The sequence below is a fragment of the Pleurodeles waltl genome, chromosome 6 (assembly GCF_031143425.1).
Source record: "Pleurodeles waltl isolate 20211129_DDA chromosome 6, aPleWal1.hap1.20221129, whole genome shotgun sequence".
NCBI classification, from domain to species: Eukaryota; Metazoa; Chordata; class Amphibia; order Caudata; family Salamandridae; genus Pleurodeles; species Pleurodeles waltl.
The window spans coordinates 645,132,508-645,145,812 of NC_090445.1; the positions used below are offsets into that span (position 1 = coordinate 645,132,508).

The following is a 13,305-nucleotide window of genomic DNA, read 5'->3' on the forward strand; positions in this document are numbered from 1 at the left end:
CATGTTGATCCCATACCACTCCTAGTACTAGAGTTAGGGTTCTCTTGGGCTTCACCAGTGAATCTTCAAGAAATAGATTTGTGTAAAACAAATAATAACAGGGATGTATACGGGCTCCTTTGCTGTTCTCATTTTACATTGCTGACCTTTCAAAATGCCTATAATCTGCAGACTGTAATCCCACTACTTTGTGTGGTAGAAAGATCAGCTTACTGAGGGGCCTCAAATGATCGGGGGGAGCAAAGAAGAAGCATTTTACAGGGCTTTGTTTTAGTCTGAAAAAATTAGCATCAGCAAACAGCTCTGCAATGGGGGTATCACGAACATGTTTTGTCATTTATATCCAAGCTGAGATTGTGTCAAAAAGGAAGGGATTCCAAATACTCATCAAAACCCCCACCCTAACCTCTAATAATCATACTGTGGATGCTATTACACCTTAGTAAGACCTGTCGGACCAGAACAGTATGTTTGCCATCATGTATTTCATTGCATTCGTAAAACAGTAGCATAACTTAACTGCAATGTTGACATAAGTGTAGACATATTTAAACATTGCTAATTTAATAGAATATCTGTGGACAAATTGGAGGAGGGCCTGAAGATATTTTTTTTTCCAACTGGAGGGGTGCAGCTTTAAAAAGTATGAAGACCACTGATGTAGATGATATTCTCCTATTCAGTCTGACCCCCATTTCACCTTCAAAATAAATTAAATCAAAAATCTTTGGAGCATCTATCTCAATGAATGTTAAAAAATTAAGATCATGATTCTTCGGTGTTCATCGGCATTGAATCATTACATTTGATCTGTCGATAATGAGCAGTGTGCAGTTGTCACAATACACATAATTAAGGAGTTTAAATAAAATTTTAAAAAACAGACATCTACAAATGGGTTTGCAAACATGCATACGTCTAAACCTTCAAGTGTTTTAATACTTTACTTTTTTTTTTTTTTTTTTTTTTTGCATAGGAAGACACAAAAGATGCACTTAAAAAAAAAAAAATGTATACTGCTGAGATGCCTGTTATTTTACTCTGCCTTTGAATGGTATAAAACCAATGACTGCTATATTTTATCTTGGGTAGAAAATATTCTTTAAAAACACTGCTTGATTATAAATAGTTACTTGGCCAACCCATCAAGGTTAAAGCTACGTATGGTTGTCAATCAGTAGCTAGGATATGTTCAAATCATTTGAATGTGGTTTTATTTAAAGACAAGTGACTCACCTTCCCTAAAGCTTTGTTACCAAAAACTTTTTTTTACAACACAGTACTAACATAAACCTGAGTACTACCCTTCATTGTGCTGTAAATTGCCGCTAGTACCCTACTGCAATAAAAAGGGTTATTAGTTTGAGAGGATGTGTATCCTACTCAATTAGTGAGATGCAAAAATCCTGTGAGGTCAAACACTTGGGGCATCATTACGAGTCTGACGGTCACTAGACCTCCAGACTTGCGGATGGCGGTTGGACTACCATCAATTTGGCAGTCCAACCACCACATTACAGCCCGGGCGGTCAGGCTGCCAGCTCCACCAGGATTAGAGAGCTTGGCGGTCTGGAGGTTGGTGGCGATCCTAATCCGCCAGGGCAGTGCTGCAAACAGTGCTGCCCTAGGGATTACGATCTCATTCTCCACCAGCCTTCTCATGGCAGTAGCACCACCATGAAAAGGCTGGCGAAGAATGGGTTCAGGGGCTCCCCTGCCAGAACCATTGTAATGTTCATTGTCTGCTTTGCAGACTGTGAACATTGCGAGGGTGCTGGTGAACCCTGCAGGCTACAACATTGCTGCCGGCTCGATTACGAGCTGGAGACCATGCTGTATCCTGTTTCCCGCTAGGCTGGCCTAGTGGGAAACTCTTAATGACACCGCCGGGGAGTTCGCCGCACAGGCAGTGGCCAACCTGTCGGGAGTTTGGCCAACGGGCTAAGTAGGGCTCTTAGTGTCAGTAATTGAAACCTGGGCTCATCCCCTGATAGCTATGGTACATTGCAGACTGGCTTAACTTTGGAAAATGTGTTAAGCATTTAGCAACACTAAGACAGTCAAAAGGTCATGATACAACACAATAAACATCTGTATCCAATTTCTATCTGTTAAGAAAATATAATTTAAAAAAATGACTAAAATCCAATAGTGGGAGCGGTGATATGAACTTTTAAGCTTTTTAGGCCAAAAAATGTCAAGAAAAAGTAAAGCACTCAGCAGAAATCACCGTTGACTGGTACATAGGTGCAATTTCAGACTTAATGCAGCGGAACTGAGATCAGATACAGGTCAGCCTGTGCAAAGGTTTTACCTTTTGACATTGTCTTTTGTTTATGGAAGTTAAAATCCTCTAACGTTTGCAACGTTGCTAGCTGTATCTAGAAAAAAAACCATGGAGTTGGATAGCTAACGGATGAGGTCCTGCTGAACCTGGTTGTTTTGGTAGGAAAAGCTCTGAGTAGGAAAATTCAAATTTCTTGGCTGCCAAAGTCCTCTTGTCGCTGGCTAGTTATCACACCTTCACCTGGTCTAGATTTCTACCTTTGGAATTGGTCTCTTTTTTTTTTGTTAAAAATCCTCCAGCATGGCAAGCTTAAGACTGTCTACTACGAAGTCCTCTCAGAATCAGCCTCCTTTACCACAAGATCCAACTGAAGCTTCAGAGGTCACAGGAATAAAAAAATGGTATAAGGCCAAACTTTTCAGACTTTGTGGGGTGATTCCTATTTGGCATTTTTAAGGCACCTATAACGACCGAGAGACTCGGGCAGAGGCCACCAGTAAGGTCCATTCTAGGTCCAGTTGTAGCTCGTCACTGCAGAAAAACTGGTCATTCCAGCCCAAAAGGCCTTTTTGTAGCTTTTGATGTCCCTGTAGCCACATGTCAGCAAACTGACTATTGAAGTCCACTTCTTATAGAAACATGTGGGAGCAGGTTCATCCTTTCAGGGCTCCCCACAGGTTATTAATGCAGTTACATAAAGTTTGAGGCGCTGGGGGTGAGGTGCTACTTTTGTTCAGTGCGCTAGTCGGTGCGTGGGGGGTATCTCCTGGACATTCCTTGGTGAGCAGGCATAAATTTCCCATGGGTACACCGTCCCACTTTTGCAGAACACCCTGTTCGATGGCATCTGTCGCTGTAGATACGCATGTTCTGCAATAGCTCGCCATCTGGTGTTGTTCTTCAAATAAGTCTTTCGAGTCACGGGACCGAGTGACTCCTCCTTTTGTCTCCATTGCGCATGGGCGTCGACTCCATCTTCGATTGTTTTTTTTCCGCCATCGGGTTCGGACGTGTTCCTGTCGCTCCGAGTTTCGGAACGGAAAATTAGCTAATTTCGGAAGATTTTCGTCGGTATTGTTGCGTTCGGGATCGGCGTACTTAGATTCCACACCGCATCGAAGATCGAAGAGCTCCGGTGCCCTTCGGGGTAGTTTTTTCGATCCTCCGTCGGGGCCTGGTCGGCCCGACCGCGTGCTGAAGAACGCCGATGGAACGGACCCCGTTCCGTTTCTGCCCCAAATGCCACAATAAATACCCCTACACAGACCAACACTTGGTCTGCAACCTGTGCCTGTCACCTGAGCACAGCGAAGACACCTGCGAGGCCTGTCGTGCGTTCCGGTCCCGAAAAACACTCCAAGACCGTCGAGCCAGAAGACTTCAGATGGCGTCCGCTCCGACAGCCCAACGGGAGTTCGAGGAACAAGAAGAGGAAGGTACCTTCTCGATCCAAGACTCAGACTCCGAAGGATTCGACGATACACAAACCGTGAGTAAGACGTCGAAATCCACTCAAAGGAACATTTACAAGGCCCAGGGGACGCCACTGCCACCAGGCCATGGCTCGACCCATAAAATCGGTGACCGACCGTCGGCACCGAAAAAGGCCCAAACAGTGCCGAGATCGTCCGACTCCGGTCGAGACACCGGCACGCAGCCTTCTCGGGACCGAGAAAGTGCTGGAGACAAGCCTCGACACCGAGATGCCGGTGTGGACACGGCTCGACGCCGAGACAGCGGCACCGAAACAGATCGACGCCGAGAGGTTTCGGCCCCGAAAAGGAAAAAAGTCACCTCGGAGCCGAAAAAACACGCAGACAAAGTTTCGATGCCGAAACAGACTGCAAGCGACCCAGCTTCAGGCTCTTATACAGAAGAGCACTCGCTAACCTCCCAAATGCATAAGCATAGGTTTGAGGAAGAGCTACAAGCAACTGATGTAGACCATACGCAAAAGCGTATCTTCATTCAGCAGGGGACAGGAAAAATAAGCACCCTTCCCCCCATTAGGAGAAAGAGAAGGTTGGAGTTCCAGACGGAACAAACACCACAACCAAAAGTGGTGAAAAGAGTTACACCACCACCCTCTCCTCCGCCCGTGATTAACGTTTCACCAGCACAAACTCCATCACACTCCCCAGCTCACACCACCATGAGCCAGGGTGACCAAGATCAGGACGCATGGGACCTATATGACGCCCCAGTGTCAGATAACAGTCCGGAGGCATACCCTACGAAGCCATTTCCACCAGAAGACAGCACCGCATACTCTCAAGTGGTGGCTAGAGCAGCACAATTTCACCACGTAAGCCTCCACTCAGAACAGGTCGAGGATGATTTCTTATTCAACACACTCTCCTCCACCCACAGCTCATACCAAAGCCTGCCTATGCTCCCTGGTATGCTCCGGCACGCAAAAGACATCTTTAAGGAGCCGGTCAAAAGTAGGGCAATCACACCAAGGGTGGAAAAAAAATATAAGCCGCCACCTACGGACCCGGTTTTCATCACTACACAGCTGCCACCAGACTCTGTCGTTGTAGGAGCAGCTAGGAAAAGGGCCAACTCTCACACATCTGGAGATGCACCACCCCCAGATAAAGAAAGCCGCAAGTTCGATGCAGCTGGTAAAAGAGTCGCAGCACAAGCTGCAAACCAGTGGCGCATCGCGAACTCCCAGGCACTACTTGCGCGCTATGACAGAGCCCACTGGGACGAGATGCAACATCTTATTGAACATCTGCCCAAGGACTTACAAAATAGGGCAAAACAAGTGGTTGAAGAGGGACAGACCATCTCCAACAACCAGATACGCTCCTCCATGGACGCTGCAGATACAGCTGCACGGACAATTAATACATCTGTAACGATCAGAAGGCATGCATGGCTCCGAACGTCTGGATTTAAACCAGAGATTCAACAAGCAGTTCTCAATATGCCTTTTAATGAAAAAGAACTGTTCGGTCCAGAAGTGGACACAGCGATTGAGAAACTCAAAAAAGATACAGACACTGCCAAAGCCATGGGCGCACTCTACTCCCCGCAGAGCAGAGGGAATTACAGCACATTCCGTAAAACGCCCTTTCGAGGGGGGTTTTGGGGTCAAAGCACACAAGCCAGCACCTCACAAGCCACACCGTCCAGTTACCAGGGACAGTATAGAGGAGGTTTTCGGGGACAATATAGAGGAGGGCAATTCCCTAGAAATAGAGGGAGATTTCAAAGCCCCAAAACCCCTACTACTAAACAGTGACTCACATGTCACTCACCCCCTCCACACAACACCAGTGGGGGGGAAGAATAGGTCATTATTACAAAGCATGGGAGAAAATCACTACAGACACTTGGGTTCTAGCAATTATCCAACATGGTTATTGCATAGAATTTCTACAATTCCCTCCAAACATACACCAAAAGCACAAAATCTAACAACACACCATTCCAATCTCCTGGAGATAGAAGTGCAGGCACTATTGCAAAAGAATGCAATCCAATTAGTGCCAAACACACAAATAAACACAGGAGTTTACTCACTGTACTTTCTGATACCAAAGAAGGACAAAACACTGAGACCAATCCTAGACCTCAGAGTAGTGAACACTTTCATCAAATCAGACCACTTCCACATGGTCACACTACAAGAAGTATTGCCATTGCTAAAACTACACGACTACATGGCAACTTTAGACCTCAAGGATGCTTATTTCCATATACCAATACACCCATCGCACAGGAAATACCTAAGGTTTGTATTCAAAGGAATACATTACCAATTCAAGGTACTGCCTTTCGGATTAACAACCGCACCAAGAGTCTTTACCAAATGTCTAGCGGTAGTCGCTGCACACATAAGAAGGCAGCAAATACATGTGTTCCCATATTTGGACGACTGGCTAATCAAGGCCCATTCGTTCATACAGTGCTCAAATCACACAAATCAGATCATACAAACCCTCTTCAAACTCAGGTTCACCGTCAACTTTACAAAATCCAACATTCTGCCGCGCAAGGTACAACAATACCTAGGAGCCATAATAGACACATCAAAGGGAGTAGCCACTCCAAGTCCACAAAGAATTCTAAATTTCAACACCATCATACAACGCATGTATCCAACACAAAAGATACAAGCAAAGATGGTATTACAACTCCTAGGCATGATGTCTTCATGCATAGCCATTGTCCCAAACGCAAGACTGCACATGAGGCCCTTACAACAATGCCTAGCATCACAGTGGTCTCAAGCACAGGGTCACCTTCTAGATCTGGTGTTAATAGACCGCCAAACTTACCTCTCGCTTCTGTGGTGGAACAACATAAATTTAAACAAGGGGCGGCCTTTCCAAGACCCAGTGCCACAATACGTAATAACAACAGATGCTTCCATGACAGGGTGGGGAGCACACCTCGATCAACACAGCATACAAGGACAATGGAACGTACATCAAACAAAACTGCATATCAATCACCTAGAACTTCTAGCAGTTTTTCAAGCACTAAAAGCCTTCCAACCAATAATAGTTCACAAATACATTCTCGTCAAAACAGACAACATGACAACAATGTATTATCTAAACAAGCAGGGGGGGACGCACTCCACGCAGTTAAGCCTGCTAGCACAAAAAATTTGGCATTGGGCAATTCACAACCAAATTCGCCTAATAGCACAGTTTATACCAGGGATCCAAAATCAACTCGCAGACAATCTCTCTCGAGATCATCAACAGGTCCACGAATGGGAAATTCACCCCCAAATTCTGAACACTTATTTCAAACTCTGGGGAACACCTCAGATAGACTTGTTTGCGACAAGGGAGAACGCAAAATGCCAAAATTTCGCATCCAGATACCCACACAAACAATCCCAAGGCAATGCCCTATGGATGAACTGGTCAGGGATATTTGCTTACGCTTTTCCTCCTCTCCCTCTCCTTCCTTACCTGGTAAACAAACTCAGTCAAAGCAAACTCAAACTCATATTGATAGCACCAACTTGGGCAAGGCAACCCTGGTACACAACGCTGCTAGACCTATCAGTGGTACCCTGCATCAAATTGCCCAACAGGCCAGATCTGTTGACACAGCACAACCAAAAGATCAGACACCCAGATCCAGCATCGCTGAATCTATCAATCTGGCTCCTGAAATCCTAGAATTCGGGCACTTACAACTTACCCAAGAATGTATGGAAGTCATAAAACAGGCCAGAAGGCCATCCACCAGGCACTGTTATGCAAGTAAATGGAAGAGGTTTGTTTGCTACTGCCATATTAATCAAATACAACCATTACACACAACTCCAGAACATGTAGTGGGTTACTTGCTTCACTTACAAAAATCTAACCTAGCTTTCTCTTCCATTAAAATACACCTTGCAGCAATTTCTGCATACCTGCAGACTACCTATTCAACTTCCCTATATAAGATACCAGTCATTAAAGCATTCATGGAGGGCCTTAGGAGAATTATACCACCAAGAACACTACCTGTCCCTTCATGGAACCTAAATGTTGTCCTAACTAGACTTATGGGTCCACCTTTTGAACCCATGCACTCCTGCGACATACAGTTCCTAACCTGGAAGGTGGCATTTCTCATCGCCATTACTTCCCTAAGAAGAGTAAGCGAGATTCAGGCGTTTACAATACAGGAACCTTTTATACAACTACACAAAAATAAAGTCGTCTTAAGGACCAATCCTAAATTTTTGCCAAAGGTTATTTCACCGTTCCATCTAAATCAAACAGTGGAACTTCCAGTGTTCTTTCCACAGCCAGATACCGTAGCTGAAAGGGCGCTACATACATTAGATGTCAAAAGAGCATTGATGTATTACATTGACAGAACAAAAAACATCAGAAAGACTAAACAACTCTTTATTGCATTTTAAAAAACCTCATGCAGGAAACCCAATTTCAAAACAAGGTATAGCCAGATGGATAGTTAAATGCATCCAAATCTGCTACCTTAAAGCTAAACGACAGCTGCCCATTACACCAAGGGCACACTCAACCAGAAAGAAAGGTGCTACCATGGCCTTTCTAGGAAACATCCCAATGCAAGAAATATGTAAGGCAGCCACATGGTCTACGCCTCACACATTCACCAAGCACTACTGTGTAGACGTGTTATCCGCACAACAAGCCACAGTAGGTCAAGCTGTATTAAGAACATTATTTCAGACTACTTCCACTCCTACAGGCTGATCCACCGCTTTTGGGGAAATAACTGCTTACTAGTCTATGCAGAACATGCGTATCTACAGCGACAGATGCCATCGAACTGAAAATGTCACTTACCCAGTGTACATCTGTTCGTGGCATCAGTCGCAGTAGATTCGCATGTGCCCACCCGCCTCCCCGGGAGCCTGTAGCAGTTTGGAAGTTACCTTCAATTATTTATATATGTATCATCTCAACCTTAAATAGGTGCATACTTAGTCACTCCATTGCATGGGCACTATTACTACAATTCAACTCCTACCTCACCCTCTGCGGGGAAAAACAATCGAAGATGGAGTCGACGCCCATGCGCAATGGAGACAAAAGGAGGAGTCACTCGGTCCCGTGACTCGAAAGACTTCTTCGAAGAACAACACCAGATGGCGAGCTATTGCAGAACATGCGAATCTACTGCGACTGATGCCACGAACAGATGTACACTGGGTAAGTGACATTTTCATTATGCCTCAATGTGAAATATCCCACAATTCAGGTTTTTTGTGAAATCCAACATGGCAGATCATTTCTGGCCCCAGAGTGTGCCTGTTAAACAGGAACTTGTGTAAGGCAGTGAGCAATTTTCTTCACTCTAAACTGGCTAAAATGTGCTCTGCGATCAGAAGATCCCCTCTTCTCAAGGCTTCCCTTAGAACTAAGCTATAAAGGTACAGGTCTTCCCTGGTCCCGTTCAAGTGTTAATGTTCCTTAACCTTCTTTAACTGTCCTGCTTGGCTCACGCTTGGGGTTAAATTCCTTACCCAAAGCATCCTGCTAAGCCCAAACAATTGTCTCTACTCCTGAGATCAGCATTTCACACCTCATCAAAGGCATCACTGACAGGCTAGCTACAGGCAGGCTAGTCCTAATTAGCCAAAAACACTAATTTGGGACAGTTATGCCACTGAGATTTGGTAGGCCCTCGCCCATAGAATTGGCAGCGGCATTAAGGCGGCAGCAATTGCAACAGTTGCCACCCTTGAAGAATGTGTGACTAAAGGGTGACACTCCCTCGTTTTCTTAGACTTTAGATCAGCTAGATCTGTGTGTGAGCGACCAGTAAACAATTGCTTAACCTTTGGGTAATGTTCGAATTTCAGGGTCGCGAGTTTTGGATAATCGCATGTTTAAATACATGCTTATTACACATAGGCAGTTCTTAGTTCATACAAGACAGAGATTTGTATAGGTCTGGAAGAAAGCTGTAGAGTCCTTGAGCTTAGGCAACAGCTGAAACATGTAGACCAGTCCAAATGAAGGTACTAGCAGGTATCCATCATTGATTACAACTCTTTTCCCTCCCCCTTTTTTTTTTGTATCCAGTCTAGGTAACCATAAAATAAAGAGTTATAATAGGATTACTGAAGAGAGTTTCACCCTGTTTATTCTTTGTTTCTCTGGCACCGGGTAACCTTTTTCACCTAAACAATATTTTAAAAAAAAGAAATAAAAAAACACTTTCACGAATAGTGGTGGTACCCTACTCGAACACTTAGCAGTTCAAGTGTGGAAATAACTAATGATAAAGCATGCCACAATTATGTGTGCGAGGGCCTTGCAGTTTCCAGTACCATACCTGTCCCAAATTGTTTTTTTGAGACCTGATTTGCACTGCTCTTCTTTTGTTGTGTGTGAAATATTTTGATTAGGAGAACTGAAGAATGAGTCTTCAGTACCTCTTTCCCCTATTTTGTGTGGTAGATATTTGTAGTAGGTGTTTTAATTAAACGATGTGAAGCTCGTTGTAATCACCTATAGGTGGAAGGGATATGGTTTCAGCGAGAGGTAGCCTAATTTGCTTACCATCTGGGACAAGAGGAAGAGGACATATTTTGAGGCCTGGGGTAAAGCCTAGCTCCTACTGTCCCAATTTATTTCTATTTTACTTCTACTATTTAAATTCTAGTGATCTGAATCGAAGATAAATCTAGTGCTGGAGAACAATGTTAACAATATTGTTCTCTAGCGTGGTCCTTCCATAGATTTACTTATGACCCTACCTCTTCCCCTATTAAGTTTTACATAAATAAGTTAGTGCTCCTCTCTTAGATTCTGAAGTGAGCTTTAGAGCGCAGGGCTTACATTTATCCATTGTATTGAGTTGAACTGAAAACCCAAATAACAAAGTGGACTGGCTATTGTATTACGTGAGATGTTGCTACTGCTCAATAGCTTACAAAATATAAATAAGCTTGGTTCCTGAGGAATTATTCAAAGCATATTAATGTATAAAATACACCAATGTTTAAGAATTATAGTTGCAGTGTCTACATTTTACTTACGCCTCCCCTCATATATGCCCCCACCTCACATGTTTCTCCCTACCTTATTAATTTTCTGTTTTTTTTCTTTTTAGATCCTATATAGTTCTAAATCCATGTATAAATGTCCACACAGTCATTGTTGCGTTTAGTAGAGGTTCATTCCTAAAATATTTGGGCAGCCCCAGTTCTTACTCGGAGGGAAACAGGCAGGATAGTATTTACAGGTGGATTGCTTTGCACCGAGATGAAGTGTATTAGTAGTTCTTTTTATGATGCACCCTTTTTTCATGGAGAAGGAAGCAAAACAATTCAGAGACTACATGGAGGTTGTGTAGTGGAAAGCAAGTGCTGTCTATGAGAGGCCAAGAAATTCCCAAAACTGCAGCCCATTGTCATCTAAACCACGTCTTAAGTATAATGAAATATAATTAATGTACTACATGTTGCTTTACATTAGAATCAATAACTGCACCCAAGTAGCCACAGGAAGGCAAAATGCTTTATAATTAGGACTCTCTTCTCAGACATTCACTGTTTGACATTTTCATCTGAATGTATCTATAATTATTTGCTCATTGTATTTGCAGATTTCTCAATACTTAATCTTTTCAGGATTGAATAAAAATAAATGCTTTTCTGGGAGTTCACAACAATCCTACTGAAATGTGTTGTATCTGGAGTAGTAGTGTGTTTTTCTTTATATTGATTGAGCATGTAGAAATGTTTTAGCTGGGGTGGAGGGAGTGTGATGGTCATGCCACCTTTCCTTTATCTCTGTGTATGTAATAAGTACATGAGACATGCTGACAGATATTGTCTTTCAGAGTAACCTCTGTTGTGTTTCATTTTTGCTGAAAAGGAAAACAAAAAATCGCATTATATTTTTGAAAAGTAAAATACTTTCCAGTATTTGAAATTAAAGCATGGAGGTTGGGGGGGAGGGGGAAGGAGGAGGGGGGGGGGGAGTTGTGTGAGTCCGCCCGCGCGCGTGTGGGTGCATGCACAATTTGTTTCTACCCCAAAATTGATCACTTACAGCGTTTTTTGGGATCCACATCTTTCTGAAAGGTGAAAGAGTAGAAGGTGCTTGACTAAGTTATAATGCATTTTTCTTGGTATTCAGATATGTTTTAATAGTGGCTAGTATCAACAACTGCATCATAAGCAAAATTCAGTTTGAATTGTTGGGTGTTATTAAATACTGCTTGTTAAGCACTACGACAGTTTAAACTGAATATTTGGCTGCACGTTCAGGTAAGTTAGATTTTTTTTTTCATATAATTTCTGCCACTCGCAGTTTTAATTTTAAATTCAAAGTTTATGTTTCCAAATTCTCTCTCCTTCACACGTAGATTCGATGTTACAGAGACTGAACTCTGTGTTATAGTGTTCCATCTCCTCACAGGAATTGTGGGTCCCGAGTTCTGGAACTACACGGTAACTCTGGAGCTAAGCTAGCCAATGAACAGTGGCATGCATTTGTTAGAGACGGCAGCCTTGTCATGCACATTATGGCCTGTAAAAGACCCGTCACTGGGCGATATGGCAAATACCGAACAAAGCAGAAAATTACTGTATATACTGGTTTGTGATCTCTTCTTGGCAAAGAATGAGTTCATACTCCGAAACGGCAATAAAAATCCACACGTATCATTTTATAAGTTTGTTTTGTATTTTGAGTCGAATGTGTGTTTCTTTAGCAGCTCATGTTGATGCTTGTTGTTCCTTTCTTTAGCCCAGCAAAATGTTATTTGGCGTAAGGTCTGTGCTCAATGTTCATGCTATGAGTTATGCCCCTCCACTCTTCATAAATTGTTTTCAAGGTAAGGAGTGATATGTTTGATATATGCACGACCTTCCTGCTATTGGATTAGATTTAGAAGATTTATATAGCGTAGCACATGGCACCAAGGAAGATTGTCTAATGAAAACAACTAGAATTTCATTTTTGAAGTTATTTTTTTTTATTTATTAACAAGTAACTCGTTCAAGACTAGGCCTACTTTGTGGACAATAGACCTTTAACTGGTAATGTTCTAGGCTGTGTCTAACGTACAGTACCTGAAAGATTCAACATGGATAATGTTGTGTAAAATAGTATTTTATTTCACAAAAATGACTATTTTTCAATTTAACATTGCCAAAAAGATTTAAGCTCACATTTTGGGACTTTTTATTTTTTAGATATATTTATATAGCGCCGCCTGAGGGATAGCAGTGTATATATCATAGAAAGCCCAGCAAATCCACCTGTCAGTGAAAGAAGCCGCTGTTCCAAATGAAACGGATGTACATAGGGGTAATAAGTGCTATACAAATTTCACGATACAGTACATTACAAGAAGTGAACTAAAAATGAAGAAAGAGCATAAACAGCAAAAGGTTAGCACTCAAAGAAAGACTTGAAGAATATGTTTTCATGGCATTGCACAAAACCTGTAGTTCTGAGGTTTTTTAAATGTCTTGCAAATTTAGGAGCGAAGCTAAAAATTGCTTAATTTAGTGCATTTTTCTTTTCTTCCTATCTGGATTTTCA

The 13,305-nt window shown here is 42.7% G+C and overlaps 1 protein-coding gene across 2 annotated transcripts in view; it reads left to right on the forward strand.

Moving 5' to 3' along the window:
* Positions 1-13,305, forward strand: part of CEPT1 (choline/ethanolamine phosphotransferase 1) — a 251,381-nt gene that overhangs the window by 110,397 nt on the left and 127,679 nt on the right. The window contains exon 6 of one of the 2 annotated variants that reach the window (XM_069238995.1): positions 12,122-12,206. The exons of the other annotated variant lie outside the window; for it this stretch is intronic. Coding sequence (XP_069095096.1) covers positions 12,122-12,206 — 85 coding nt within the window. The remainder of the gene's footprint in view (positions 1-12,121; positions 12,207-13,305) is intronic. 2 annotated transcript variants of the gene reach the window in all.